This window comes from Copidosoma floridanum, unplaced genomic scaffold, assembly GCF_036245765.1.
Source record: "Copidosoma floridanum isolate Cflo_tuat_1 unplaced genomic scaffold, Cflo_Japanese_pri ptg000025l, whole genome shotgun sequence".
NCBI lineage: Eukaryota > Metazoa > Arthropoda > Insecta > Hymenoptera > Encyrtidae > Copidosoma > Copidosoma floridanum.
Genome location: NW_028321902.1, coordinates 8,379,007 through 8,406,968, shown reverse-complemented (window position 1 = coordinate 8,406,968; position 27,962 = coordinate 8,379,007). Strand labels below are relative to the sequence as shown.

The window sequence follows — 27,962 nt, the reverse complement described above, 5'->3', positions numbered from 1 at the left end:
TATTTTATTGTTAGCAAATAATATGTATTCATAAGTGTGACTCATTGTTTTAATAACATTATCAACACGAATATTTTTTGATCAAGTGTTTCGATGATTTGTTGAATTAAATTTTAACGTTTAATTAGTAAAAAGTCTCATTAAAAAAATACTCGATAAGTATTATTTGTTGAATTCCCTTATACACAACAACGATGTTCAATGTATTTACCTACTATTGTTTGTGCAGATACAATTTTATATGATAAAGCTACTGTATGTTTACGTGAGTGAGCAGTAGTGTGGGTACACACAGGGTACTAAAGGTAAACCACGTGAATTGTGTGATTGTATGTGAAATGAGTGATTGTATGTAAACTGTGTGTTTATAAGAGAGTAAGAGAGATACATCAGAGAAAAAGGAGGAAGAGGGTGGTATTGATAAGAAGTAAAAATGACAACTTGCTTCTCTGATATCATTATATCCACAAGGAACATTGTATATTGTACTTTATACGCACTTTTATGTACAATTTATAACTGACACTTACAAATTATCAATTTTACATTGAACATTTTACATGATATATCGACTATTAAATATGTACAATATTTTACAACTGTAAACATCACATTGATAATAAGTGCTTTGTGCAGCACATGCACATAGGCTTTTGTCTACATCCTTTTATACTTATCGCGTCTTTCGTCTTACACTTTGACAGGCATTTCAGTCATCATCATCTTTATCATTGCACTCTACTTATTTCTCTCAAAATTTGATCCTCTGTACGCTTTTGCTTTGGTTTATTATGTATACATTCTATCTAGATAGAGTCAAAAAAATCCGAGTTTTTGTAAAACAATTGTTTGGTCAGTACAATAGTAAAACAAAAAAAATTACACAACCGAAAACACGGATTGGAAAAAAGAAGCAACATTTACAGATGGACACGAAGAGTTGTAATCAAAAAGTAATCACTCGTTGGCTGCTTCTACATCGCTCTGTTGCTGCTGCTGCTCCTCTTGTTCGCTCTTCTCGTCTTTGACGACGCCATTATACCAGTGCAGCGAGTGGCGTTCGATGCATTTCCGCACAGCTTCGAGAATTATGGGGATACGGCGATCGAGCGCCTCCAAATGTGGCTCCCACAGCACCGGGGCCACAGGGTCCTTGGCTAAGCTCTCTCGCATCGCGTTGCTCAGTCTTACCGGTCCGTTGTGATACCTATAAACAAAAATAATCAATTAGTAATAGTCTGAAATTGTTCTGATGCATCAACGTAAGTAATTGATATACAATACGTAGGTATATTATGGTAATCTCTGAAACACTTTGAATGAAAGTAAATAACGCGTTGGGCGCATACCGTGGCACCGATATAATATATAATTATCATATTCATCGCGCTCGGAAAATTCAAATTACCTCACGCCCTGAACTTGAAACTGCGTAAGTGTACCTATAAAAGTTTGTCAAATAAATAAAAGCGAAGAACGTGCAAATTTCTCGAGCGTCATTTTGCAGACTAGGTGCAAGTACTATGTAATGAGAATAATTATAATATACACTTGTATGAATATTAAGGAGTCGACGCGACGCGCATCAGTATTAAAGTGCTACTAGTTCTCGGCATGCACTTGATGTACTTATACCTACTCTCACCACTGCCTTGATTACTATAGCTTTTATTATTACCGGCCATATAATAATATAAGCAAAACAAGTCGCCACGAGCGGAGGATCAGGGTGCTTAGATCAAGAGGACGGGAAGGTAGATAGGTATGTAATAATAATAATAATAATAATAATAATAATAATAATAATAATAATAATAATATTACGTGGAATAGCTAGAGGTATAAGGCAACTTGGTGTGTATTGTATGTATTTTATAGCCCCAATAACCGTACAAAGGTAGGTAGGTATAAAACATATATTATATATACATTTACCTCAAGAGCGTGGCTAGGGTACTCTGGCGAATCATGCAACATTGCAGCAAGGGCGACAAACAGCTGATCTCGTCTTGGTAGGGCTTGCCGAAGCCACGGCCGTTGTCGAGGTGGAGGGTAAAGGTATCGTTGCCAAAGATCTTGAAGGTCTCGTAGTGGTGGCGGTCCATGTTGCCGGTGAGAAAGTCAAAGACCGACATGTCTATCAGATCCAACAGGCGCCGGCCCTCATCGTAAGGCGGATGCTTCTTCACGCTCGCGCAGTAGTCCGAGTCTGGGTTTATTGCACGGTATTTTATATTTACATACATACATGTACGGATTTAAATGTCAATGGCCACTTGGGTTTTGTACCCTACTACCGGCCCCTCTCTCTGTTTCATTTATTTACAAATGCAAATGTCAGCTTCTTTTCTATTGTTCGGCTGTATATTGGCCGGTGCTCATGACGCGACGTGGACGCGGGTTTGAACAAAAGTCGTAAATATTGCCACGGAAACTCGAAACTAATTTTTGCTTCACTGGATCACGAAACGGTGATATATATATATATATATATATTTTCTTTTATTAGTCGAAACAATACGTAGGTATATATAATTATTTATATACCGAACACGAACACTGATCCACGTGTATAAGACGGAAAATTGTATGACGACGACCGGAGGACTTTGACGTTCTCGACTAATTGATCCGAGCAATTATTTTTACGGTTCTTAATGCACCTCCTACATGTAGACGCGAGCAATTAACGTTCCTGAAACGTATACCTAATAGTAGTTTATTACGGTTGACCCGATTCAAATTGAGGGGGAAAAAAAGCCTAATAATCATAGCATTTGTCTGTGATGTGCAATGTTTTTGTTTTTTTTTAATCGTTACTTCGGCACTTTACTTATATAAATGTATACAACATAGTGCGCCCCAATGGAAGCGCTTCCCTTACGTAAGCCCGACTCGTTATCGTTAGTAGGTGCACACAATTTATTATACCACTCCAATTGGTTATAACGACGACGGATTGTATGTGTGTGTGCCCGGAGTATGTAAGGACGTCTCTTGGCTCGATGTAATGCATCGAAAGATTAAACAGTAAATAATAGGTAATAACAACAAAAACAAGGATGATAATGAGAAACGGGATCGTAATAGTATATATACTTGTAAAGGGTATGTCAGTAGCTCGGCGTGCAGTTTTCCTCAACTCACCGGTTTCCCACGCGGCCTTGTTGCGCTTGTGGTAGCTCCGTCGCCAGGGATGCCGCCAGATTTTTCTCGGTATCAACTTTTTGTCCGGCAGGAAAGCGGCGAAGCTGCCCTCCAGCGTGTCCGGATCGCCGCATATTGCGTGGCTCGTGTCGCAGTAGTACGTGCACTTGCCGTGAAAGCACAAGTTACCCGCCGGACTAACGAAGAACGTCTTTAGAATGTCCCCGTCCGTCACCTGATAGATCTCCGCCGTTATGTTAAGCTTCCGGCCCGTCACTGGCATACCACGCCGGAAACCCAGCAACCTGGAATCATTTTTTTTTTTTTCCAAGTTATTGTGAAGAGAGAGGGAGAGGGAGGGATGCTCCGATTTCTTTTTCTCCGCGGCTACTCTGTCTACACAATGAAGCTGTAGCTCCAATTTCCACGACTCGGCACTTTTTTCTTCTTCTTTTCCTTCCTTTAACGTCTCATTTATTCATCGCGAATTACGCTGAATTAGGAAATTTCTCCTATATATTATATATACTACCTATGGTGGGTGGGATGAAAAATCCGGAGCGCGCGATGATTGGTCAATTAAAATGAAATTTTATATTGCTGAAGAATTTCGACGCTTTTGTTGCTACCGAGATATTTATTTACTATTAATAAATCGATTTGGCATTTCCTTGACGATAAACCTTAATAAAATATTGATGGTATTGTTTTTCCTTTAACTTTTGTTATTATTTTTACAATATTTAATTTAAAAAATGTTTATTTGTTTATTTATTTATTTATTTATGGAGCAAAGTTATACGCGCGTGCTAACAGAAACAGACAGCAAAACCAGGAGCAATTGTTATTATTAAATAATACCAAAGAATTTGAGAATGCCAAGGAAAGAGATGACGAAAAAGCGGGACTCTTTCGTTGAATATTGTATATTTTAAATCGCAAGGCGATGGGTTTAAATTTAGAAGTGCGGGTGGTATCATGTGGCGGAGACGCTACTCACCTATCCAAATGAAACGCCGCGATTTCGGCGTGATGGCGCTCAAAGTCCGTGAAGTAAAAGTGATTTGGAAGGGTCTGCGTGTCGCGTGGAAATCTGCCGGCACAAAAAAAAGAAACAAATGAGATGTGGAGGAAAACGAATAACCAACTGGTTGGTTTATCTTTTCGTTTGCGCCTGTGCAGCTCTTGTCTCGTTTTTATAAAGCTCCGTTTATTTACCTGCAGCAACTATTTATCTATGTACAACAACATTACAGCGTCCAACCAAACTTGACTTGTAAAAGTTGAAATTTCATTCCTCTGATCGCTAATGATTGAGAGTGCAGAGAGAGAGAGAGAGAGAGAAACAAGATTACAAGATTAATTTCCAGCCACTCGAGTGGCGAAGAAAAAAAAAGACCGGTCCAGCCAAGCAGGGCTCGTTGGCGCGTTGCCCAAATAAAAAGGCAGAAAACAGCTAGTTTCAAGTAAAAGCTCGTCGGGACTTCCGAACGTGACTTGTACGTCGCGAGAGTGGCGAAAGCTTCCCGCTACCACCTACGGGATAGTAGGTAATGCGATTACCGATTTATCCACGTGGTTACGTAACGATATACATAGTTGTGTTTCCGTCTCTTCTCCAATAGAGACTCACTTGTATTACTTTTAAAATGCTTGTACGAAAAACTTTGATGACCGATCGTACACTTACTCCAACATGACAATCCCACGTTTTCATCGTTAAACAAATAGTTACGTCTACAAAAGGTCCGTTGGATTCTTTTTTTTTTTTTTTTTTTTTTTTTTTTTTTTTTCATAACACCATTCGTTAAGGAAATAACTGAGTGCGCAAGAGAGTTTCCAAGAACGATTTTTTCTCCTTAGCCTCTTCTTTTTCTGTTACCTACTTACCAGGGATGCGTGCAATAAATGATTATTGTGCTCCGAGGAAAAGATAGCAGATAACGAGCAGAGAGAGAGAGAGAGAGAGAGAGAGAGAGTACTTATATCGATTCGCTTATAAGTGTAAATTTGTTCTGCGTGAATCAGTGTAAAAACATAATTATAATATAGGTAGGCGCACATGTCACATGATAGTGTGCAGTACTCTGTTTGTGTATGTAAATATACTTAGTTAATTTGTTTTTCCATTTTGTGCGATATAGGTACCGAATATTGTGGGTATCACGCGCGGCGCGAGCGAGGTCGGTTACTTTGGCAACAAACGGAAACACTCGAGTCCCTGAGACGTGAGAAAATGCAACAGCACGGGCTAGTTCATTGAAATCTCTCGGGTACTTTTGCATACATATAGGTATACCTATATACCCACACTCATAAACACAATACCTAATCAGGAGGGGAAGGGAAAAATATATTATGCTTACTTTGCTCCCTGCGAGAGGTGGAATCGTTTGTAGCATAAGCCGAATATTGTGCACTACCTCCGAAAGCTTACAAGCTCAATTAGCCACTGCGTCGGTAATTAAACCTCTTAACGCTGGCTTCACGACCGTACGAGACACACACTGCACGTGCATCAACACGGCGAGCGCTGCAGATAAAGACAAATAGAACCGCACTCGCTACTTGTTGGCCATTATTACATACACTAAAGTACTGCACAAAAGTGTAGATACGTGTACAGCGGTGAGAGGAAAAAAAAAAAAAAAAAAAAACGGTGTGCGTAACAACAAGCTACATTGCAAGTAAAAGCGTCTGTAGGGTGACGAAAGAATCGGCATGAAAAAAAAAAAAAAAAAAAAAAAATTATAGCAAGTAGGTACTTATAAGTACCGTGAGCGCGAGAGGAAGAAAAGAAAGACAAAGCAGGCGGTGCATCAGGCGCGGTAAGTAAGGAGGTAAGTATACGTATACATATTATATAGCAGACCGTTAGCCGCGTCTGCGCCGTTAACGGATTAATCGCCGACTAACTATACTTACTTAAATACGCACGATGCTCACGCCTCCTGACTTTATACACCTTGTATGTTACACAGAACGGGTGTAGGTATACCTATCACTCGCCATACCTTCTCATGATATTTAAATATTATTTTCCGTGTGTTTGATATATTAAGTATACCCACGTGCAGTGTATATGCAGTAGCGCGGATAATTAACAATAATATACTTGAGTGTTCGCGTGTATGCTCCCCTTATCTGTCATATGTCGTGCCTATACAATTAGATCCGTTTTAGGAACTTGACTCGCTCGTTTTTTTTTTCCAACGAGCACGAAAAGCAGCGTGTGCATGTCGGGTAAAGGAGGTATAGAGGAGCAAACAAAGTGACTTATCAGCTGCTATCGCGCGGCACAGGCGCATACATTTACACATAGGTATACATATATAAATACTCGTACAAACAGTGAACACACACATAAAAATAAGAGAGCATCATCCCTACCTCATTGGCTTGAACAGAGCTTGCATCTTGTTCGGATAGTCCATGACGAGTTTGAGCTGCGTCCCGCCAGACTTTTCAGCTGAAAAACCATCCTACATTTAGCACAAATAATCAAGTATACCTGCACTTTTACACGAGCATCATTTCGTAATTAAATTGCGAGACACGGGAAAGAGCATGTTTATACAAAGTATGTAAACCGTACAGGCGTGGACGATCGGCTGGGTGGCCATGTAATCCAGGAGCTCCTCGACCAGCGGCAAGTCCTCCTCCCTGTACAGCTCCCGTTTGCGAATCCGCGAGTGAAACCTTTCCAATATCGTGCTGTTTTTTCTGAAATTTTTCACAAACACACGCCCATACATAATATATACGTATACATGTATATACCTACTTGTGAACTCTGTGCCACCCTTTCAAGGTCTCCTTTATTCCCAACTATTTTTAATTAATCTCTACGACTTGTTCTTATTCACCTGGCCTGCGTTTTACTTACATTTTTACGCTTAACGCGCCTTGTGCGATACGTGGACGGAAAAATACACACAAATTGTATACGTATAGGGAGAGAGAGAGAGAGAAAAACAAATTAACAAATAATCATAAGTTACGTGGTTACGTGTCACCAGTAGGGTCTATTGGGAGCAACAGCAAAGTCGTGCTAATTAAAGAGAACCTACACCACGTTAAACATGTACGAGCATGTGAGACAGTGTATTTTACTTGGCAAAAGAAAGAAGCGTATACTTATATATATATATATATATATGAGGTGTTGCGTCGTGTAACGGTGATACTATATATTATGTTGTTGTTGATGTTGTCGACTGTCTACCGGCCCATCTTTCTCTCTCTCTCTCTCTTCCTACTTTTTTGCACGGATGTAACCTACTCTCAGATAGGTTTGACAAATTTAGTTATTTCGAGCCTCTCAACTTTATACATCTGATTTTTCCAACGTAATTATTTTTGTTTTACAAGAATCTACATTTTTTTTTTTTTTCCGAAAAGTGGACAAGTGAAAGTAAAAAAAATTTTTTTTTTCCAGCCGCTGTATGCAGCTAAATGGTGATTGGAGAAAAGTGAAAACTAAAATTTTCGAGTGTGCGTTCTTCTTTTTTCGCTGATTACCGCGCGCTAATTGGTTTTTTTTTTTTTTTCACCAGCACCGGCAAATAATGAAAACTAAAAACAGCAGCAAAGGAGGATTGAAAATTTACTGTTCATCACGCATCACGTACAGGCTTACATTTTTGCAGCAATTTCTAAAGTACCCATCGCCATTAGATGCGCCAGCTCGCACCTGCACGCGACTGTATTTTTTAACTTTTAATTGCTCGTTGAAGTCAGTACATATTATATACAATTGCAAAGAGTTTGAACAAAAAATTCGATCGGTAACAATTTCTCATTGGTTGTACAAATAAAAAAAAAACAACCTTTGGTGCTCCAAAGAGGAAAAAAAAAAGCAAAATTTTTCGTGCGAATAACTTTCTACCGTACGAATGAATCGCGAGTAGTAGGTGTACACCTGCAGAGCAGAGACGGTGCGAGAGCACGGGATTTAATAACAGTTTAAAAAGACTACATGTTGCACCTACGCATATAGTGATTGTACGCCAGCCACGAGCAGATCATTGATACTGTTTAGGGCAGTGCGTCTGCCGGTTATTAATTAATATAGGTACGTTTGTACGAAGCTCATACAGTACCACACCAGAGAGATTTTTCCCAAGATTTACAACGGGAAGAAACCGAGCTATAAAAGCGCGTCTTCTCTTATCTGTGCTCGCTTTGCTGTACAAATTTAAAGAACAATTTCCTTTCTACTCTCGATTGGGGAAAAAAAAAAAAAAAAAAAAAAAAAAAAAAAATTCGTTCTCAATACTGCAGCCATTATTCCGCCTAATCCTGGGTGACTTTGGGATTATAATTTTTACAGCCGAGTCGTTTCGCTGACGCACGCGGCAGTGGAGCAGCACAACCGGCCTTTTTTTGTCGTCACCGTCGTTACCGTCGCCATCTCTTCTAAGATGGAAAAAAAGGGGGGGAGAAACAATGAGCGAGACTCGATGATTCCAGACTTTCGCCTCTGTTGTTGTTTCCCGCTGCTGCGACTATTGACTATGATTTTGTGAGGGAGCTCGGGTTTCCTACGTGTACCCTACCTGCGGCTTCGTTTAACTTTGTTTCGGCCTTTTGTTAGAGTTTCCTTATACATCTATCCGACCAACTTTTTAATTGAGTTTTACGGTGGGTAAAAAATTGAATCGTCTCGCATAAACAAAAAGCCAAAAGGTATTTTTATTTTACCATCTGTGGTGGTTTCCATAAATATTTACATTATACTTTAAAGCGCCGTAGGTGAATACTAAGCTTACAAGAAAAAAAAATTCGATTGCCATTGAATTAGATGAATAGGATTTTTTTATAAACTACCTTTGATGCTTGTGATAGGAGTTCAAGTACATACGGCTATTAATTTGTCATTAAAATGGTTTCAAACTTTCCTTTGATAACGATTCTTTAAATGTACGAATTTTTACTTAACTAAGTTTCAATCGTGGCACTTTAATGTAAATTTATAGCAATATTTTTAATAATCGTATGCTCACGTGTACCTGATTATCTCATTTTTGCACCATTTTCCTTTACTTCAAGGCTAAATGTGACATACATGTAAAAAAAAAAAAAAAAAAAAAAAAAAAAAAAAAAAAAAAGTAAAAGCACCAGGACCCTGCACTAAATGCATAGCGTTTTTTTTTTTTGCTACTAATATTTATACTTATAATATAATAAAAGGCTCTCGTGAATCGAAAAAATGGCATACCTAATAAAGAATAATCAATCTGCTGCATTGGCCTTGCCCGTTAGAGCGCTTTTAATGATATGTGAAGAAACCGGTTGTGCCACTATCCACAACACACAAGCATGATTAAGCTTTTGTCTAATTCTTCGTGTTTAAGTGTATATTTGTTTAATGAGAAGAGCAAGCTGTTCTTTCTTCTCTCGACTTTTTGGTCTTTTTTTTCAATAGCGAAACGAATATACCCTCATGCGACCAAACTGAAGAATTCGTAAGTATAGAGACGCGCTCTCGCGAATTCTTATCGGTCACTGGGTAAGCCCATGCATACCTACTCTCGACGTGTTTTGTTGATATTGCTCAATACTCACTCGCACGCGAGAACGTGCTTCAAATAATCAATTACTCGGCTCTTTGACCGCTGAAGGCGCACTTGTGCCAAAACTCTTTCGTCGCCGGTTATATTAATTCTTTTTTTTTTTTTTTTTTGTCTTACTTGCACAATTGCAGTTTGTTTAAGCTATGGAAAAGTAACGTCTGTTGTCCCCGCAAACAAAAGCAAGAACGTTGTCAAACCCGACCTCACGCGTTACATTACAATATACCTACACTTACTTGGCTGATGCAGGCATACATAGGTAGGTAGTAATCACTCGAGCAAAGGGGCGTAACGGTACACCCTTAACTCGCCTGAGCATCTATATCATATACATCAAGGGAGGCAACCCGATAGGCAACCTACAATAGATGTGTGTATACTCTCGACTCACCCCATCTTAAACTCCTTGAGGTCGGCGATGCTCGGGTTATCCCGCTCGTCCTCCTCGCTGGTCCTGACCACTGCCCCGGTTTTTTTCACGCTGGCCACCAGATCGGCAAAGTCGTCGTGCGGTGCTTCCGTGGCGAGCTGGGAAGTCTTATGGCCCGTGGCGCTCGTCGACTCCTCCTGCGGCTGATCCGTCGCCGCGTAAGCTTCCCTGCTCCCTTGCGCCCGTGGCATGAATTTACGCCTGATATATAACCAAGAGTTTCCGTTTCACTTTTTATTCTTCCCACGGGGGCAACGGGCGCGCTTCCAAAAAATGCGCGTTGCTCAGCACCAGCGGGTACAATACAACATATATATATATCACGGGTGTATACTACCGAGAATATACCGCCATCGGCGCAACCCGATCCGACGAGTGCCCGAAGCACGCGATACCAATGAAAGGGGTAAAGAAAGGCAAAGTGCATGCTTGTAAGGTCAGTAACGTCACCTGAAGTTGTTGTAAACGGTGTCGCGTTGCGGGTCCTCGGCCATCCTGTACCTCCCGTGACTGGGCAGTAGATGGTGCCCGCTGTAGCCCAGATCCAATTGCAGATCCATCACCAGGAGAAACGTACAGACGATGGCCAAGCCGGCCAACGCGAGGATCAAGCGCTCCTTCAGTCGGAGGGCCCTTGCGGCCAGCTTCATCACGCCCTCCATGTGCCGATCCCGATTATGGCCCTGCACCAATTCTCGCTGTTTGAGTTTGGGGGGATTAGCCGGCCTTGCCTCCTCTACGCTGCTGCTGCTGCCAGCCGCTGCTTGTCGGCAGCATCGCGCCTCCTCCCCTTTTTGCGTCGCAACTGGCCCGTTGTTGCTCTTCGCCTCCGGTGGCGGTGAGCACTTGGCCTTGCCGTTGACTCCCGGCCGAGGCTCCCCGAAAACGACTTTTGCTGCAAAAATAATTTAATCCCGAGGTAAGGCTTCCTCCGTTGGCAGATGTACGTGTACATATCACCCATCGACAATCAAATCGCCAATTTTTAAGCCATGTACATGGAATGGAGTTTGTGAGTTCACCGTCATTTTATCCATGTTGGGGGGGGGGGATCACCGAGTTTATTTTCAATGTGACGGTTAACTCTTGAACTCCATCCCATGTACACAATTAAATATTAGAAGGAGACTGAATGAAATTTCTGGAATATAACTGTTAATTTTCGCTAATGTTCACTTTTGCACGCTTTTTTTTCTTCTTTTTTTCTTTTAAAGCATCAAAACAAGCAAAAAAACAGCAACACGCGCACACGGTATACGAGCGCACCTCCACCAGTTTGACAACTAATTCCGATGTTGATGCAGGACTCAGGCGCCTCTGTGCCACTACCACTACACCGGGTGTTTAAGAATGTCCGACCCCGAGGGCCGCCTCTCGTCTCTCGGGGCCATATCACCGCTGCTCCGTGTCCAGGCTTACTCATGCACGTGTATACGTATATATATATATATATATATATATATATATATATATATATATATATATATATATATATATATATATATATATATGTACTTGGATATAGCACGTGTACCGGCAACACGGTAGCAGACACACGTCTATTTTCACGTACCCCCGCTATACTCTTGGGTTATTGTACACATAAATAAAGTAGTAAGTGCGAGTGTGGCCCTGCAACAGACAGATATAACGTAATATAAATGTACACGTGACCGTGTTTCTCTCTTCTTTTCCTTTTTGCCGCTTATCTCGGAGCAACCGCTTCCTTTTTTTTTCCCCTCTTTTTAAGTTTCATTTTCGATCGTCTCTTCCGGTTGTGAAATAAAATTAAGAAGCGCGCAGAAAGATAAATCTTTTTTTTTGTGATGGCTGAATTTGGTTCTTCGGTTCAAACTGAAAAAACTCGACATTGCCGATACTGTTGCTGATAATGTGACGCGCAAGTTCGTGATACCGATAATAAAATCTAGAAGCTTTTTTTTTCAAGCCATTCGGACAGAGACCCCATTAGGCATTTTAATACCCATCGCACACTATTTACGTATAATATCTAATATCTACTAATATATGTTCTATACACAACAGTATAAATAATATTTACTTAAAATATATATTTTATCACGTCCTTGATGGGATTTCGTAATTTGGTAAAAATCCAGAGTTTGCACGAAGCCTTAGAATATATTATATTGTTTTCCTTCCTTAGGACAGAGTAGCGTTCAGTCCTGATGTGTGTATACGTTCCGAAAAAAAGAATACATAAAAACCAATTGGTAATTCCGGTCGAAACTCACATAAACATAAAATAATGCCATGCACTCTCGAGTATGGAGTTCTGCGAAAGAATAAAGGACGTAGGTATGCGATGATAAAAAAAAAAAAAAAAAAAAAAAAAAAAAAAACATGCGTGCTAATAATAATCGTTGCACGCGAGGTCGAGTTTATCGGCCGACGAGTAGAGCATCAGAATCCGGGCGAGAGAGCGAGTTAATCCGCGATCCGAGAGTCGAATCGAGGCTGATATAGGAGGAATGAGCAATGTGTATGAATGGATACACGTGTATACATATAATTATATTATTCTGATGATAGTCTCGGAGACACTTGTGGCGGTCTAAAAGGTAGGTAAGCAGCAGCCGATACTTTAGTAAAAAAAAAAAAAAAACAGCCACGCTGGAATGCGATCGCACGCTTGCAGGCAAACAAACATCCAGATGCATTTCCGAGGCTGCATCGCAGTTGAAAAGGGCAGTTCAAACTCGATTAGCCTGCCTTCCACCCTAAGCGCTCTCTCTCATCTTCCTCTTAAAAATTTGAAGGCCTCTCGGCTTATCTCCCTGTGTATAAATATACATGTATCCATATAGCGGCTCGGCTCTATGCTGTAGATTATACGAGTTTCGTTTCGACCACTATCCGGTGCACTATTATAAGTATACATGCGTTGTGTATCGTAGATACAGCTTGATCCCTCATCGTAACTATAGGCCCCCCCCCCACCACCCTTGTATTTTTAGAATTTCATATCGGCCTACTACTACTGCAATTATGTGTGTGTAGAATATATTATTTAAGTGTGCTTACTACACGTTGGGAATACTGCAAAAGAATCCAGTGTTTCAGTGATATATATATATATATATATTTGACGCACGAAATACAATTAAGCACCAATATAATTATAATTTTTTAAAAGTAATTTTATTGAAAGATGAACTGAATTAATTTTTATGTAGGTCCACTAAAAATTATTCTCTCATTTTACCACGTATACAGATGCACGCATGGTGATATCAGAGGAACATAAAACTGCTGATGTGACTATATATACTCCACTGTAGATATCCATATGATAATAACAATAACGTAATATTATGATCCTCTCTGATTTTTTAATATAGGTATATCATTATACCTACTTGGTAGGAAATGAAGTAAGTTCGTGTACGAAATGTCGAATAAAGTATATTTATGGTTATCCTCGTTATTTTTAATTACACCGACCTTCTTCGTATGTCTATTATTATTATTATTATTATTATTATTATTATTATTATTGTTATTGTTATTATTATTATTATACGCACATGGATCGACGTAAACATGTTTTGCGTCACTAAAACACAGGCTAAATTATCGATCAAAGGCCTAGAGCACAGCATATTCGTCAATATTAATGCGCACCCATATATTATATGCAAGTGTATTTTGTATTGTTTTCTGTATATTACAATAGAGATACAGTAAGACGAGTGGTTTTTTTTTCATATACACATTCCGTGAACATATGCATACGTATAAAAACGTAAAAAAAAGCGCCGATACAGGATGTTACGAGCAAGCTGTACAAAGGGGAAATAAAAAAGAAAACCAATGCTATAGTGCACTTTCAATAATGTACATCACGTATCGCGCTCTATTTACAGCTGTACCCATATTTATTACATCGTATGTACGGGCATAAGTACACCTGTAGCTATATCGCGCATCACGAACCATCTGCAAATGACACGTCCATCCGATCACTTGATAATGTGCCTCTCTTTATTTGCGCGCGCGCGCACGTGGTGTACGTCTTTGCTGGTTGTAACGAGGTTGTAAATGAAGCTACCACGACTGTATATATTATATTATACGGCTGATGTATATAGGATCTCGGAAAAATCTGTTGAATCAACAACGAGAAGAAACGCGCGGATAAGGAAACACGATTATCTTTCGTTTCCAGCTGGTTGGCATGTTTTTACGCAATCGAGCGATGCTGAGACATTACGTGTAGGTACGTACCTATATAAGTAATATATACCTTCGGATGATTGGAGGAACTAGAAGGGTGACGGATTTTACTCTTTTCTTTCATTTCTTCAAATTTCGGGCTGCACCCGTGAATAAGTTATTGTTGCGCAAGGGAGAAATTCCGCCCCCCCCTCTCCTCCACTCTCCCCCGTCGCCTAGTTCAATCACAAGTGTCGCGCGAACGACAGGTATACAATTTACCATTCTCGGCGAGGTATGAAAAAAAAAAAAAAAAAAAAAAAAAAAAAAAAAAAAAAAAAAAAATTGCACCAAAGTTGTCCATGTAAATGATCGCAGCTACTGGAAATTCGAGATATTATAACGAGGTATAAATGCACCTGCAGCTTTGACGCCTCGATTTACCAGTTTGAAAATGAAAAAACAAAGCCGTCCCATCGATCACTCGCTCAACGCCTAATAATAATTATTCTTGCTTGCACACACACACACACACACATCACGTTGTATAGTACGTGGCAGAGAGAGAGGGACTAGCTGTAATCAAAAGTGGTTAATAGCCAAAGTAAAAAGTTGGCGGTTCGCTTGCTTGCAGCGCTTCGTATTGCGTCAACGTGGACGCGTGATGCAACAACAAACAATAGCTGCGTAGGTATACTTATCCTCGACGCCAAGGAAACGATCGCTGAAAATATAGTCCTCCTACCGGCTCCTGTTTCAACCCCATGATGACGTATAAATATGGTCCTATGATAAGCTCGAAACGACAAGGGGTTGTCGTTGCAACTAAAAAAAAAAAAAAAAAAAAAAAAAAAAAAATCACTACGCGTAAACCGAAACGTACGAAATCATCATCATCATCATCGGTGTGCAATGAGACTTCCCAAATGGATGCTCGACTATCGTATAGGCATTATAAGTATTATAAGTTATTCTGTTCTTTCTCTCGAGTGTAATTAATTTCTCCCGATACGGTCTTTCATATATATATATATTTATATGGCACGCAACGTCATTAAGTATACGTGCCAACAAAGGCGAGTAAGTGTCTCATTCTCACGGAAGCTACGTTTTCTATGTTATCTCTCTTTGCCTATACACAGGCTCCTGAAAGTTAAAACCACCTACGTTGCGCGCTTTAATTTCACGGCTATGAGTGCACACGCACTTAAACAATAGGTATACATAGGTTATACCGATATACATACTTATACATATTTATACACAAGTGCACAAAAATATTTAAAATCTGACACAGTTCCTAGACCATTGAACCCTTTGCGTATTTTGGTCACCACATTGTCTTCCTCTTCCCGTACCAACTAGAATTCCATCGATATATATTTGTTTCTTAAACTTTTGCCAGAGACGCCTTACTTACACCAAAAAATTGCTAAAGATGGCGCATAAGCTTTTGTTTTCTTAAAAGAGCAGCTCGCACAAAGGAGCTTTCTTTATTGGGGAAGGGGGGAGGGGAACCAAAAAAAGGTACAGACATTAGCGCCGAAAGAGGACAATCAGATTGGAGAGTAAAAAAGGAGAGTGGCTGGTAAAAGGTGGCACGGGAATTTGACGATAAACAGTTGGACACCAGCTTCTTACAGACAAAACGAAAAAACAAAATTTTGACGAGGAGAGAAGATCCAGTCCCTCGTTAGCCGAAAGGGAGATAAGACAGCGTGTGTATAAGTATATATATACATATTATACCGGGGGGCGGATGAAGATTGAAGACGCACATAGGCGTAGTTTACACCCAAATAGAAAAGTAAGGACTGTACGCAAGTTCCACCCACACCATCTCGCCATTGCGCAACAATACAAGTCCACGGAGGCGGAAAATTCTCTCCGGAAGCCCGACGCCTATGGATATATATATATATGTACACTGGCTTTGTGTACTTATACCTATACCTACCATAATCGCAATTAACACTCGAGTTTAGACGCGAAGCCGATAATACTTCTTGTACCACCGCCATCAGCTGTTCGAGCCGAGAAACACTAAGTTATAGAGAAAGTGCGCCCGCAGTGACTTTCGTTTCTTTTTGCCTAATGTACCCTATTATAAGTATTATAGGTATACGTAAAATCATGTGGATTGTGGATAGTAAGAGCCGTTGTTTCCCCTCTTGCCCTTCCCTTGATTTTTTGTCTATAGCGCGGTAAACAAGAAAAATTGTACGAGCGTGACGGGCTCGATGCTTTTGGCCTTTGCGAAATCCGTGGATATAATACTTATGTATGTATAAGTATATAATATTGATTTGCCGTGTCTCCCGAGATACGTAAGTCGAGCTGGACATAAAGTATAATGCGGGGGGACAAGGCCACGGTACAATTCGCTCGCTTCTTTTTTTTGTTTTTAACTTTGTTTTTCGTACGCGCTTTCAATTAGCGGTCTATATATATATATATATATATATATATACACATATGCTTTCTGTGTGCATGTGCGCGCAGGGATTAATTTTCTAACGAATACTTGTAATACCCAAAAGTAAGTCCAAAAGCGCGAGTAAGGGACATAAATCGAAATTTCACCCACATTGTTTACAATGTTCATTCGAGGAACACATAAATAGGTACATAAGCGATTATCCCGCTTTCCATCGTCACCTCAAGCCCAGCTATTTTATACCCACAGCCAGCACTATGGTCAACCGCCGTGAGTACCTATATATAAATATTGCACTGTCCTCTCCCACTCCGGAGGCTAAATTACCTGCTCCATTACGGCAACCACGCGCGACTCATTGCGTGGGACGACTCGTTGATTCCCAAAGCGAATAATTCAGGGAGAACAAAAATATAGAGCAAAGATTTCACCGCTAATCGAGAATGATGCTCGCGTCGGAGTAAATAAAGATAAAGGAGCCAGCGTCAAACGGACGAGAGAAGAGGAGCACAGCGATAATCCTTCCTGATGCACATCCCTCGGAGCTCAGGGTGGGCGGACATGGGCCAGTAGTACTAAGTTGTATGTATATATTGAGAGAGATAAGCTCCTACGAAGGATGTATATACTGCAGGTTACTAGACCTCCCTTGCACCGAGGAAAAAGGAAATCTTCTCGCAAACACGGCACACGCCCATCCCTTGCCTAGTAAACAAATCGAGAGAGAGAGAGAGAGAGAGAGAGAGAGAGAGAGAAATGCCTTTTTTACTCTGTTTTCTTTTGTGCGTACATAATAATACATAAATATAATAACCGTACACCCAAACCAAACCCTTTGCTCATGCGCAGCAATATTTCGTGGTTTGGGGTTTTGCTGGTTTTCATTTGAGGACGTGTGGCTCACTCCGTACGCGACGAGCACTCGCAACAACTACCAATGTTTTCACCCAAGATGAAAAGAATAATAGTATATTTATATTTGAAGAATCTTTTTTTTTTTTTTTTTCTCCCCTACTCATAGATCAGTTTCCAATATCGAGCCATCGAATAATTCGTTTTCGTCAAAGCTCGGCACGTGCAATAAATACGATAGCGATAAATATCGCCTTTCGGTAACGCTGCAGTACCCATAAAACAGCGGCGTAGTCGATTGGCTACAACCCATTTGGATTGCTGTACATTATTACCCAAGGTCGCGTTGGACGAAATATATGCCAAAGGAAAGAAAATAAAGACACCAAGTTTTTCCACTCCAACGGCGCGAGCAAGGAGAACGATTCTCGACAAAATTATACACATACCTATAAAATAAAAAAAAATAAAAAAAAAAAAAAAGAAAGAAAAGTTCAAGTAGATAAATATAAATATGACGACAGAGCCGAGTCCCTCTGAAAATTGTCAAGAACATCAGGTTGGTGAAAAGTTTACCACCTTCCTACCTTCCTTACAACAACACCTATATTCGTTCGGTGAGTTTTCGACCGTCTACCCATGTAACATGTACCTTATACCGCTATCCCGATGACAAGTCTGCCCGTACAATATATATGTGCTTCCTAGTTTTTAATTTTATTTGCAATACGAATAATGTACGGACGATGCAGTACTCATATAGTTAGCGCTTACTTAATGTCCCGTTCGGAGAGACGGTATAGCATTTAGTCACTTCGGGCTCAAGGTATAGTAATGACGGTTATTAATAAATGTCGCCCGTTTTAGTGAAAAGTGGTTAAAATAACCATCGGAGCCGATGCAGAAAACACACGACATCAAGGTAATACGTATACGTCTTTTTTTTTCGCGTCATTAGTGCAAGGAGGCACTTGTACGTATTAGCACGGTTCAATGAAAAACCATTGGGGCCCCAAGGGTTCTTAGAAGGCTCTCGAGATATGGACCAATAAATTGTAAAATCAATCCATGTAGGCTATTGCATTGCGCTTGTGGATTACTGAAAACATCATTTCAATACCGATTTGCACACCTGACCAGACATTGGCAATGAAAATAAACATAGTAAATCATAGTAATGATAATCAAGTGTTGTGCATGAGCGCTAAAAATTCAAGTCATCGATTTTTATATGTATATACCATACCTATGTACGCGTGAATCACAAAAATTTGTTAATTTTTTTTTTTAGCTTCGTACGACTACTTTTACCCTGACTTTTAATTACACAGCTAAAACCATTTTATTAAAGAAATAAAAAGGATTATGCAGTTACAAACTGGTTTCAATTGCACTTTTTAAAATCTATGAATCTATGAATCCTTTGATACAAATTAGCAAATTACCACAAAAAAAAAATCACGAAAACATTGAAGAATAATTAAAAAAAAATTGAATCATTCGTCACACGTATAAGTTATAAAGTTTGCACAAACTATTGAATAATTTTTGAAAGCATAGCTTATTTTTGGTATTATTAATAAATAAAATACGCTTATAGACGAGTAAGCATCGCCGATGCTTTGACACATAATTATCTTAGAATTCAATGTTTAAGTTTTTATTCATGATCGAAAACGATTCAATCGTGATTTTGAATCATTTAAATCACGTGTACTGCAGCCCCTCGTTACTTCCATGCATGTGCAACGAAACTCGACGAATGGCTACAGCACAAAATCTATACTTACTTATTACGTGCATACCGAGAAAACTACGTATATACATAATATGTGTAGGTGCCCCATGTAGATAGGTATGTCAGTAGCATGGAAAATACTTCTAGACAAGTGTTTGTCCAAAAAGTGTACAATACCGCGCTCTAAAAAGACGATGCGTACCGCGTGGTTAAAGTATACTTGTTGTCAGCAGAGGACGAAAGAGCAAGTCACGTTTTTGGGTACGTACTGCACAATTACAATAGATAACCAACGCGCAAATAAATGGTCGAGGAATCCAATTCACCGGTAAGTATAGGAGCGCGGAGCTTTGGTTCCGGGAAGGTACATATAAGTAATGTACCTCCAGACGCTTTTGCTCCAAATGCCAGTGTGCGCGCGTATACGTGCCTTTGTATTCAAATATCAAAGTAATTTTGAAAAGAGGAGAAAATTTACTGTGTATTTTCGTAGCAAGAAGGTCACGCGCAAGCTTATTATTATCATTGCATAAGTATAAGCCGTACGGAAAAAAAAGAACCGTTTCGATACTAACATACACAATCCGTAAGATAGAAGACAATTATCCATACGTGTAGTTATACCTAGTATAGGTTTGCTATTTTTTTTTTTTTTTTTTTTTTTTTTTTTTTTTTTTTTTCCATAGAACGGAACTTTTTGTGTTACAAGCATAATACGTATAGCTTATAGTTCTCATGATACACAGTGCGTACGTATATATCAGCATCCGCGGCATCAGTGGGTAGATATGTATATAATATATAATGTAACGCAAAATTAGAGCGATCTTGAGCGCGGGAGTTTCATTCGAAAGGAGCATATAAAACACGCGATGTACATCAGAGGGAAAATTGGAGCGAGACTCGAATGGAATTTCATTACAGATGCGCGGGCGGTGCATTACATACCATCGACCGAGGCTGGACTGCGGGGGGAGAAAAAAAATTGGAGTCAATAATAAAAAATAGCCATACGCCTGGGTCGCGGTAAAACATCAAAGCCAGAAGCGGTGGGTAAGTAAAGAGTAAAAAAAAAGTCTTGGCGAGCGTCGGCTTATCGTCGTCTCGGCGCGAGAATAATCTTCGGATTATATCATATATTATGTATATGTATATATACTTGTAACGTGCGATACGTAGGAAGAAGGTCGCGACCTTGACTCCTCCCTCGTATACGGGCACTTCTCGACGAACGTGACGCGTAATGGCAAAGTGAAAATAATATACGTACACAAGTCGGAAGGGAAATCTCTCTCTTTTTTCGCATCGCACACCCTCGGGACAGCTATACAGAGGAGTAGGAGAAAGGCCAGTCGTGCACCGCACATAGGGGGTGAGATGTGGGCGTGTGTATATGTATTATATAGGTGCCCCGTGCACGCGCATCAAAAGCCGGCAATTAAAATTTCAACGGCGACCGACCTACTTGCCGATGCAGAGTACAAAGTGCACATGGGGCGAGTACTTATGTACCGTACGGATTTGATGTTACTCCTATACGCAATCATCCTCAATAAATCTAAATACTCATTCATATATACATCTATATATATATATATATATATATATATATATATATATATATATATATATATATTGTATAGATGTACGTGGGTTATTGGGTGTGCATTGAATGATAACGCGGAACGCATCACGCAATAGCGCGAGGGTCATGCAAACACACACACACACACACACACACATACGTATGTGCGCGCCTAGCATGTGCAGTACCTACTACTGTCATATACTTGATAAGTTTGTGGGTGGATGTAACTTTGACAGAAGCTGCATAAAATAATACACGGAGAGGTGCCATAGAGAGGACGAACAAGCAACTCTGAGTTTTATATATACCTACTTACTCAAGTTTTTTAAACATCATCATTGTACGTAAAGGACTGCACGTGCTAGTTTTACGGCCACTCGAGTACATCGCAAAAATAAAGCGTCCATATATTTATTTAGCAAGGAAAACATTTGCAACGGACATGCATTTGATTAAACGCTCTCGTCAGCTGGTTATTGTCACCACGATACAATATGACACGTGTATTAATACATAATATATACTTCACTAAGAGGATCCCAAGAACAGCGAGGAATGTATAAAGACAATAAACAACTTTACGGGCAATGCTGTTCAATTTTTATTGTGTCGTGACAACGTTTCGACTACACTTAGCACCACCTGTAAGCCTTGTTATTGTCATTACTTACGAGCAAGAAAAGATGTACTTAACTTATACGAATTGACTTTTCTCAGTAATATCTTTGTTAACGTCGAATTTGTAAGTGTAATAATTTATTTATTTTTTGTAAAAACTATGTTTATAAGAAAAAATTTAGAAATTATACTTAAGCTGATTCTTAAAAGTTTATTTTATATTGTTAAATTTAGAGACTTGAGAAGGACTGCCAAAGTGTAGTTGAAACGTTGTCACGACACAATAAAATTTGAACAGCAGTGCCCGTAAAGTTGTTTATTGTCTTTATAATATATATACTTACTTACACGCAAGTTATACTTAAAAGCAGTTCCCAATTGATACTTGATTCTTTTCTTTTGAAAGTATAGGCATATTCGAAGGAACAAATAAATATGCAAATAAAATATACTTACAGCAGACTTGCGGTTTGAAAAATCGGTTCGTTATAATACACACACACACACACGCGCGCGCGCGCACTCACGTGTGTGTGTGTCAAGTAGGTAGGTATGCGGGTTGAGTAACAGCGAGCCTCAATTTTGTCATAGACCGTACGACGTCGTTGACCGTGTGTTGACAAATCGTACCGACATGTACTTAGATATACATAATACATTATGAAGTGCAGTGTCTCTTCGGGTTTACATTATAAGTAGATCTACTCCGGCATTTTACATCATAAGCATATAGAATACACTTAGTATCTACAAACGTGTGCGTTAACTCGTTCATTACCGCTCACTCAAAAGTAACGTAGCGTATATCTATCTCTCTGTCCGTCCATATCACATTTTTTTGGTATGAGATAAGTACTTAAAAGACTAATTCGATGAAGTTATAATATTCCAATACATTTTCGGTGTAAGCACCTTATCGTATCTGTATCTGTCGATAATTGCACCAACTGACGCCTTCTGTTCGCATGCCATCATCATATTATTATTATAACCGATCATCACCCTTTAACACACATAGATGAAATTGTTGGTTTTTGATTGATAACCGTATACAAAATAATAATAATAATAACGGGTACACGTAAAAAAAATAAAGGGGAGCCGCAAATCGCAGTAACAACTACTTTTACTTTGGAGCAAATACTTATTATACTTAGCATGACGTACCTGAATGCAACGACAGCGCGTGGCAAAGCAATGGATGATGAAAATAATAAGAAAACACCGGCGCTAGGTACTTATTCGTCTTCTTCTTCTTGTGTACTCTTGGCTCTCAGCTTTTGAAAAGTAACAAGGTATTCGTAGGCGCTACGGTGCAATTGGCCACCGTCACGGCAATGGTAAATAATGGCCCTCTCGAGGGGCGATTAGCGAACAGTTTTTTTGAACGTACGACACGCGGAGCGCCGAAACGAACCGACCCGAGCACCAGCCGAGCTCGCCGACTACTGAATCAGCTGGCGGCTGCTATACGCTAATACTATACCTACTACTTCTCTAGCGACTGGGGAGCGCGCGCGCGCGCGCCTCTTTTTTCTTATTTTTCTCGCTCTCGTCATCTTCTTCGTCTTTATTTTCGCGCTGCCACGGGCAATGCGACATATAAGCATAGCTATATAATTATATATATATATACATGCAAGTCCAAGTTCCAAACTACCCGTGGCTTATCAGCTCCGGATTATCGGCTTTCGGGCATACTTATCATTATTCTACTCGAAGAAAACAGTCGTTGAAAAGATTTTGCCGACTTACCTGTATGAATAAGCAGACCAGCCCGGCCGATTCAATCGACATATTATACTTATATACAGGGTTTTTCCAATTCGGGGTGGACTCTTGGTTACATTATGTAACTATATATTATGCGCATGATTTTTACGGTCCCGATCGTGTTGGATAGGTACTCATGAGCAGCCTTTTTATACGCTTCGCGAAATTGTTAAAAGTGCCGATAGTATTATTTATTGCCCCTTTGTTTATCGGCAGATATATGCTCAATAGCTACCAAACTTTTGCGGTATCTCGAGGAAAGTATTTTTTTAAATTAATTTTCAAGAGCATATTATACTCTGTGTGTTGCCTAAATTAAGAAAATACATGTATATATAATATATATAGCAGAGATATATATATATTTATATAGCCGAGTTGACTAGAACGGACCGAAAAGTCCCCTGTCGATTAGATTATCGATTTTCGTGCCGAGAGTGTGACATTGCACGTGACACAGCGTAGGTGTTCATATTTGACTTTGGGGGGGGGGGAAACCATAGATTAGTCTATGTACATCGCTTAGTCGGCTATATAAATACACCTAGTCACGAATAACTACATGCAGAGAGAGAGAGACTCGCAAGCTCAATCTCGAGCAGCATCTCTTGTTTCGAGAGAGTAAATATGCGAGATAAGACAGTCGGAGGCTGTAGACGCGGATGCAGATGACGCCGACGACGAAGCGAGGCTCGATAACGAATTCCTCGATATATAAAGCACACGCGTTTGCATGCATACGTATAAACTCTCGCTTATTGATGATAATGTAATCGCGAGCCGTAACACAATATATCATTTATGTATATACATGTAAGGTAATGTTTTCCAAGAGATGAGAGGTACATATTTATATAATACTACATCATGTACTGTGTGTCCTCCTGCGTGCAGGCAGCTCGAAGACCATTGTGTACAGGAACGCGAGATGGAAAGTTGAGTTTTTATTTATTTTTTATCGACTGCCTTCATAATTGTTGTGCTTTTACGACAAGCCGGGATCGTTAAGTTCGATCCGATTATCAAAATATTGAGCTGGGAAAGTTGCCGCTGCGGCAGTAGGCACTTTTAATTTTTGCAGCTCTGATTTTACGATGGCTGTTTTATTCGCGTCCACGTTTTTTTTTTTTTTTTTTTCACAATATAGTATACGATGTTTCCATCAATTTCCTGAAAAAAAAAAAAAAAAAAAAAAAAAAAGAAAAATTCACCATTTAATGAAATTACAGATGGTTTGCAAGAGACGCCACATGAATTATTCACGAGAAACAATTATTTGTCCCAAAGCGATAAAATTAAAAAAAAAAAAAAAAAAAGAGAGAGAAAAACAATAAACCAAGTTGAATACCTTTGTGTAAAACATGGGTGTACGTAAATAATGAAGTCTATATTTTCGCTCTCTGTATTTTATATGCGTACACGTTTCTAGAGATTGGTAAACGGGAAATATTAAAAAAAAAAAAAAAATTCAAACATCAAATAGTGAAAGAGATGTAGTAAAGGAAGACATAATAACAATCTCAAGTCTGTCGTAAAGACTTGAGTAATTAAATTACATTCCGTCACCGCAACGAGAGAGCAGTGATTATTTTCGCGTCGGTACTTGACTTATTCGGGGAAGATTAACAAATACAGCTTCACATTCTTATTATGCCGTTAGAGAGGGGCAACGTTTTCTGTAGTAAACAAAAGGATTAGCTGCCATTGCGCAGTCGTTTTACGGAGGGGAAACGATCCCTTCGAGCTCAAATACTTACTTTGTTGGTTCCAAAACCAATATTACGATTGTTAAGCATTTCCCAAACAATTTCACATAAGTTGTCCATACGGCACGTATTAACAATTATCGAATTGTCTTAAGTACGCATATTTTTTGCTTACGATACAGTAGGTACAACCAGATATATCATGTATATAATAATACTGAAGCAGTATCGATTAATACATTAATACCATTAATAGTAATACTTATTACAGATGTCAGCACCTGCCGGTCAACTCTCGATCGGACGTCTGCAGTTAGGTGTACCTATATGTACCTACTAACCGTAACTGCACCTGCACTAGATAAGTGATGTCGATCGAGTTTGCGGCTGCGACTGTACCAAGTAAAATATATAAAAATACTGCGTTTATATATTTTCATTTATATAGGTATAAGTAAGCGTGCAAGTATCAGAAGTCGTCTGCAGAAGTGCAGAGTGTCAACGTTCAAAATGTATATACGAAACTGTCAAAATGCAGTGTCACATGAGTTTAAAGTATACCAGAGGATTGTGCATAAACATGTGATTGTCGTTTGACTTACGACAGGGAGTGCATAACTTATAGAATAAGGTTATTTTTATGGCTTTTTAACTGAAAATATCAAGCAGGTTGGTGGTAAAAATTTAAATTTCTCTATTGAAGACTCGAGCATGGGTTCGGAGCATAGTACGCAAGCCGTTGGTGTCCAGGAGGCCGACAAACGAACCAAAGCTACGCCCCTGCGCCGAGGTAAAAGCGTACCCAACCGAGAAAGTCTGCCCGACGACACGCCGCCGCGCTGCTCGAGTCCCGGGCTGAGCGTTTGCTCGGACTCGGATCTGCCTTACATATCTTACACGGTCAACAGGCCGATAGGAGATTCCCCAAAGATGACCAACAACAAACAGTCTCAGCTTCTTAGAGGCAAGAGCCTTGGTGCTCAGGAGCCTCGAAGAAAGTCTTCAGGGGGTACTCTGGACTACAAAAAGGCTGCTAATTTGTCCGACAAGGCACACAACATTGTCGTCGTTAAACCTGCGGTCTCGAATCCCGCAAACGAGGTGGACCCTGATTTGCAAAAACTTAAGGACATTCCCATGTTTCTGCCTATCATGAGGGGGACACTGAATTTGCCTCCCAGAGTGAGGGATCCCGAGGTTCTCGAGAGACTGGATCCTATTGGATTGTTTAATCTGTGTGCTAGGTACCAGCATCATCTTAATGTTAGTGCGCAAATGGTAGCTGGTGAGCAGAATGCCCTTGTTACAAACATTGACGCCGAGGTGAATAAACTTATGACGGTGGCAGCTGAGAGGCAAAAGAAGTTTGCCAAGCTAGCCGAGCAGTTGGGCAAAGTTCACGAACTCAGCAGGCAGCTGACCAAGTGCCACATGCAGCTCAATCAGACGCTCGAAAGTTTGGAGACACTTAACAATGTGCTACCTGTCGAGGAGAGGCTTGAACCTTTTGTTTGGACAACGGGATGATATTTTGTGTGTTGTGTTTGTGATAATTGTGAAAATGAAAAAAACAAAACTAACGTATCATAAGTATGCTAGGTACCTATTTTAATTTGCTGTATTAAAAATTAATAATAATAATAAACCAAAAAAACAATAATATTGCGTGAAAACCTTATGCTGTAACTGCGGATTCACCAAACTTCTTTGCTTTCAGCTGCCTATAGGCAGAGACGACATCTTTTTGTTGCTTCTCCAACTGCCGTCTCTCTCCTATGGGAAGGTTTTTCCTCTTTCCAGTCCTGTTGATTGGTTTTGTTATACTATGATTCTTTAAAGATTGATTCTCTTGAAGAAGAGAGTTTAGTAACAAGTTCTTATTTTTTTCCTATAAACATATACAATCAATGAAAAACGTTTTTCACTTTTTACAAGTACACCCGTTACTGCGATACTTACTTTATTGTTAATTTTATTGACATTCCTCGGCAACTTTAGTTCTGGAGGTGCATGAACAATATCACCGAATTCTACTTTGTCTTTAAATCGATCAAAGTCCAGAATCTCTTCATCCTCTTGTTTTTTTTCAAGTACCTTTTGCTTCTTTTTTTGTGCTTTAGTCAATTTAGGATGACCATCGGCATCAGTCAGCTTCTTCCTCTTGCCCACGTTTTTGTGCTTTTTCTTGAGGTCTTCAATCTTGTCGATATTATCCTTGAATCTCTTGTCGACACCCTTGATTTCGCCAGTCTCGGGATTACGCTTCACATCAACATTGTACTTTGCCTCAAACTGAGTTTCCTTTACAAAAGCCTCGGTTTCTCTACTTATCCTATGGTAAAATTTCTCGGGACTTTCGTCAGGTCGTTGATTGAAAATTGGCACAATTTTTTCCGGCCGTGCTTTGGGATGAGGTTTCCTGATCTGCCCCGCACCGATCCTGATCAACTTGTTCTTATTCCTTTTTCTTTTCTTGTGCTCAAATTTATTATCCTCAACGGCCTTTTTCAACTTCATGAGGCGTTGTAAACTCCGGGGGATCTCCTGCTCGTCGACATTTTTTGGCGGTGCATTGATTTTTGTCTGTAATCTAAATAATAGCTTTAATTCTCTGTAATTAAATGGTCCCCTACGATGCACCCATAATCCAAAATTAAAAAAAAAGAAATCTTGAACTTACTCGGATATCCTCTTGGCCCGCTGTTTTTCCGGATCCTTGACTCCCCTGTGCTTTTTCCCAGGTATCTTACGGCCCATCTCTCAAATTAGCCAATGCTACCGCTGCAGCATCACTACTTCCTAGAGTTTTCCTTTGCTTTGAACGATCCCCGCACGTGTCAAGATATATTTCTCGTGGATCCCGCACTTCCACCGATTCCACGTGTAATTTGCTTCCCGACGACGGCGACGACACTGACTATA

General features: G+C 39.8%; 3 protein-coding genes across 5 annotated transcripts; 1 reads left to right on the top strand and 2 right to left on the bottom strand.

Annotated features, from left to right (window-relative positions):
• Positions 1-445: 445 nt before the first annotated feature.
• LOC106643166 (extracellular serine/threonine protein CG31145) lies at positions 446-22,834 on the bottom strand. Of its 2 annotated transcripts, XM_014358189.2 has the most exons (9): positions 22,729-22,834; positions 10,603-11,047; positions 10,114-10,353; positions 6,743-6,870; positions 6,538-6,616; positions 4,148-4,240; positions 3,148-3,452; positions 1,936-2,209; positions 446-1,207 (listed from the first exon to the last, which is right to left on the bottom strand). In XM_014358189.2, exons 2-9 carry the CDS (start codon positions 10,812-10,814, stop codon positions 958-960), a joined length of 1,581 nt encoding a protein of 526 aa, XP_014213675.2. In that variant the 5' UTR covers positions 10,815-11,047; positions 22,729-22,834; the 3' UTR covers positions 446-957. The 2 variants fall into 2 exon arrangements, with proteins under 2 accessions (XP_014213675.2, XP_089451252.1); XM_089595126.1 differs by lacking the exons at positions 6,538-6,616; positions 6,743-6,870; positions 22,729-22,834 and having other exon boundaries at positions 10,603-10,907.
• Positions 10,987-27,962, bottom strand: LOC106643132 (coiled-coil domain-containing protein 137). 2 transcript variants are annotated; one of them, XM_089595128.1, is made up of 4 exons: positions 27,721-27,962; positions 27,000-27,630; positions 26,715-26,928; positions 10,987-11,047 (listed from the first exon to the last, which is right to left on the bottom strand). In XM_089595128.1, the coding sequence occupies exons 1-3, from the start codon at positions 27,795-27,797 to the stop codon at positions 26,716-26,718; spliced, it is 921 nt and encodes a 306-aa protein (XP_089451254.1). In that variant the 5' UTR covers positions 27,798-27,962; the 3' UTR covers positions 10,987-11,047; position 26,715. The 2 variants fall into 2 exon arrangements, with proteins under 2 accessions (XP_089451254.1, XP_089451253.1); XM_089595127.1 differs by lacking the exon at positions 10,987-11,047 and having other exon boundaries at positions 26,641-26,928.
• BORCS5 (BLOC-1 related complex subunit 5) lies at positions 25,536-26,750 on the top strand. The gene is made up of 2 exons (XM_014358191.2): positions 25,536-25,671; positions 25,744-26,750. The coding sequence occupies exon 2, from the start codon at positions 25,752-25,754 to the stop codon at positions 26,565-26,567; it is 816 nt and encodes a 271-aa protein (XP_014213677.1). The 5' UTR covers positions 25,536-25,671; positions 25,744-25,751; the 3' UTR covers positions 26,568-26,750.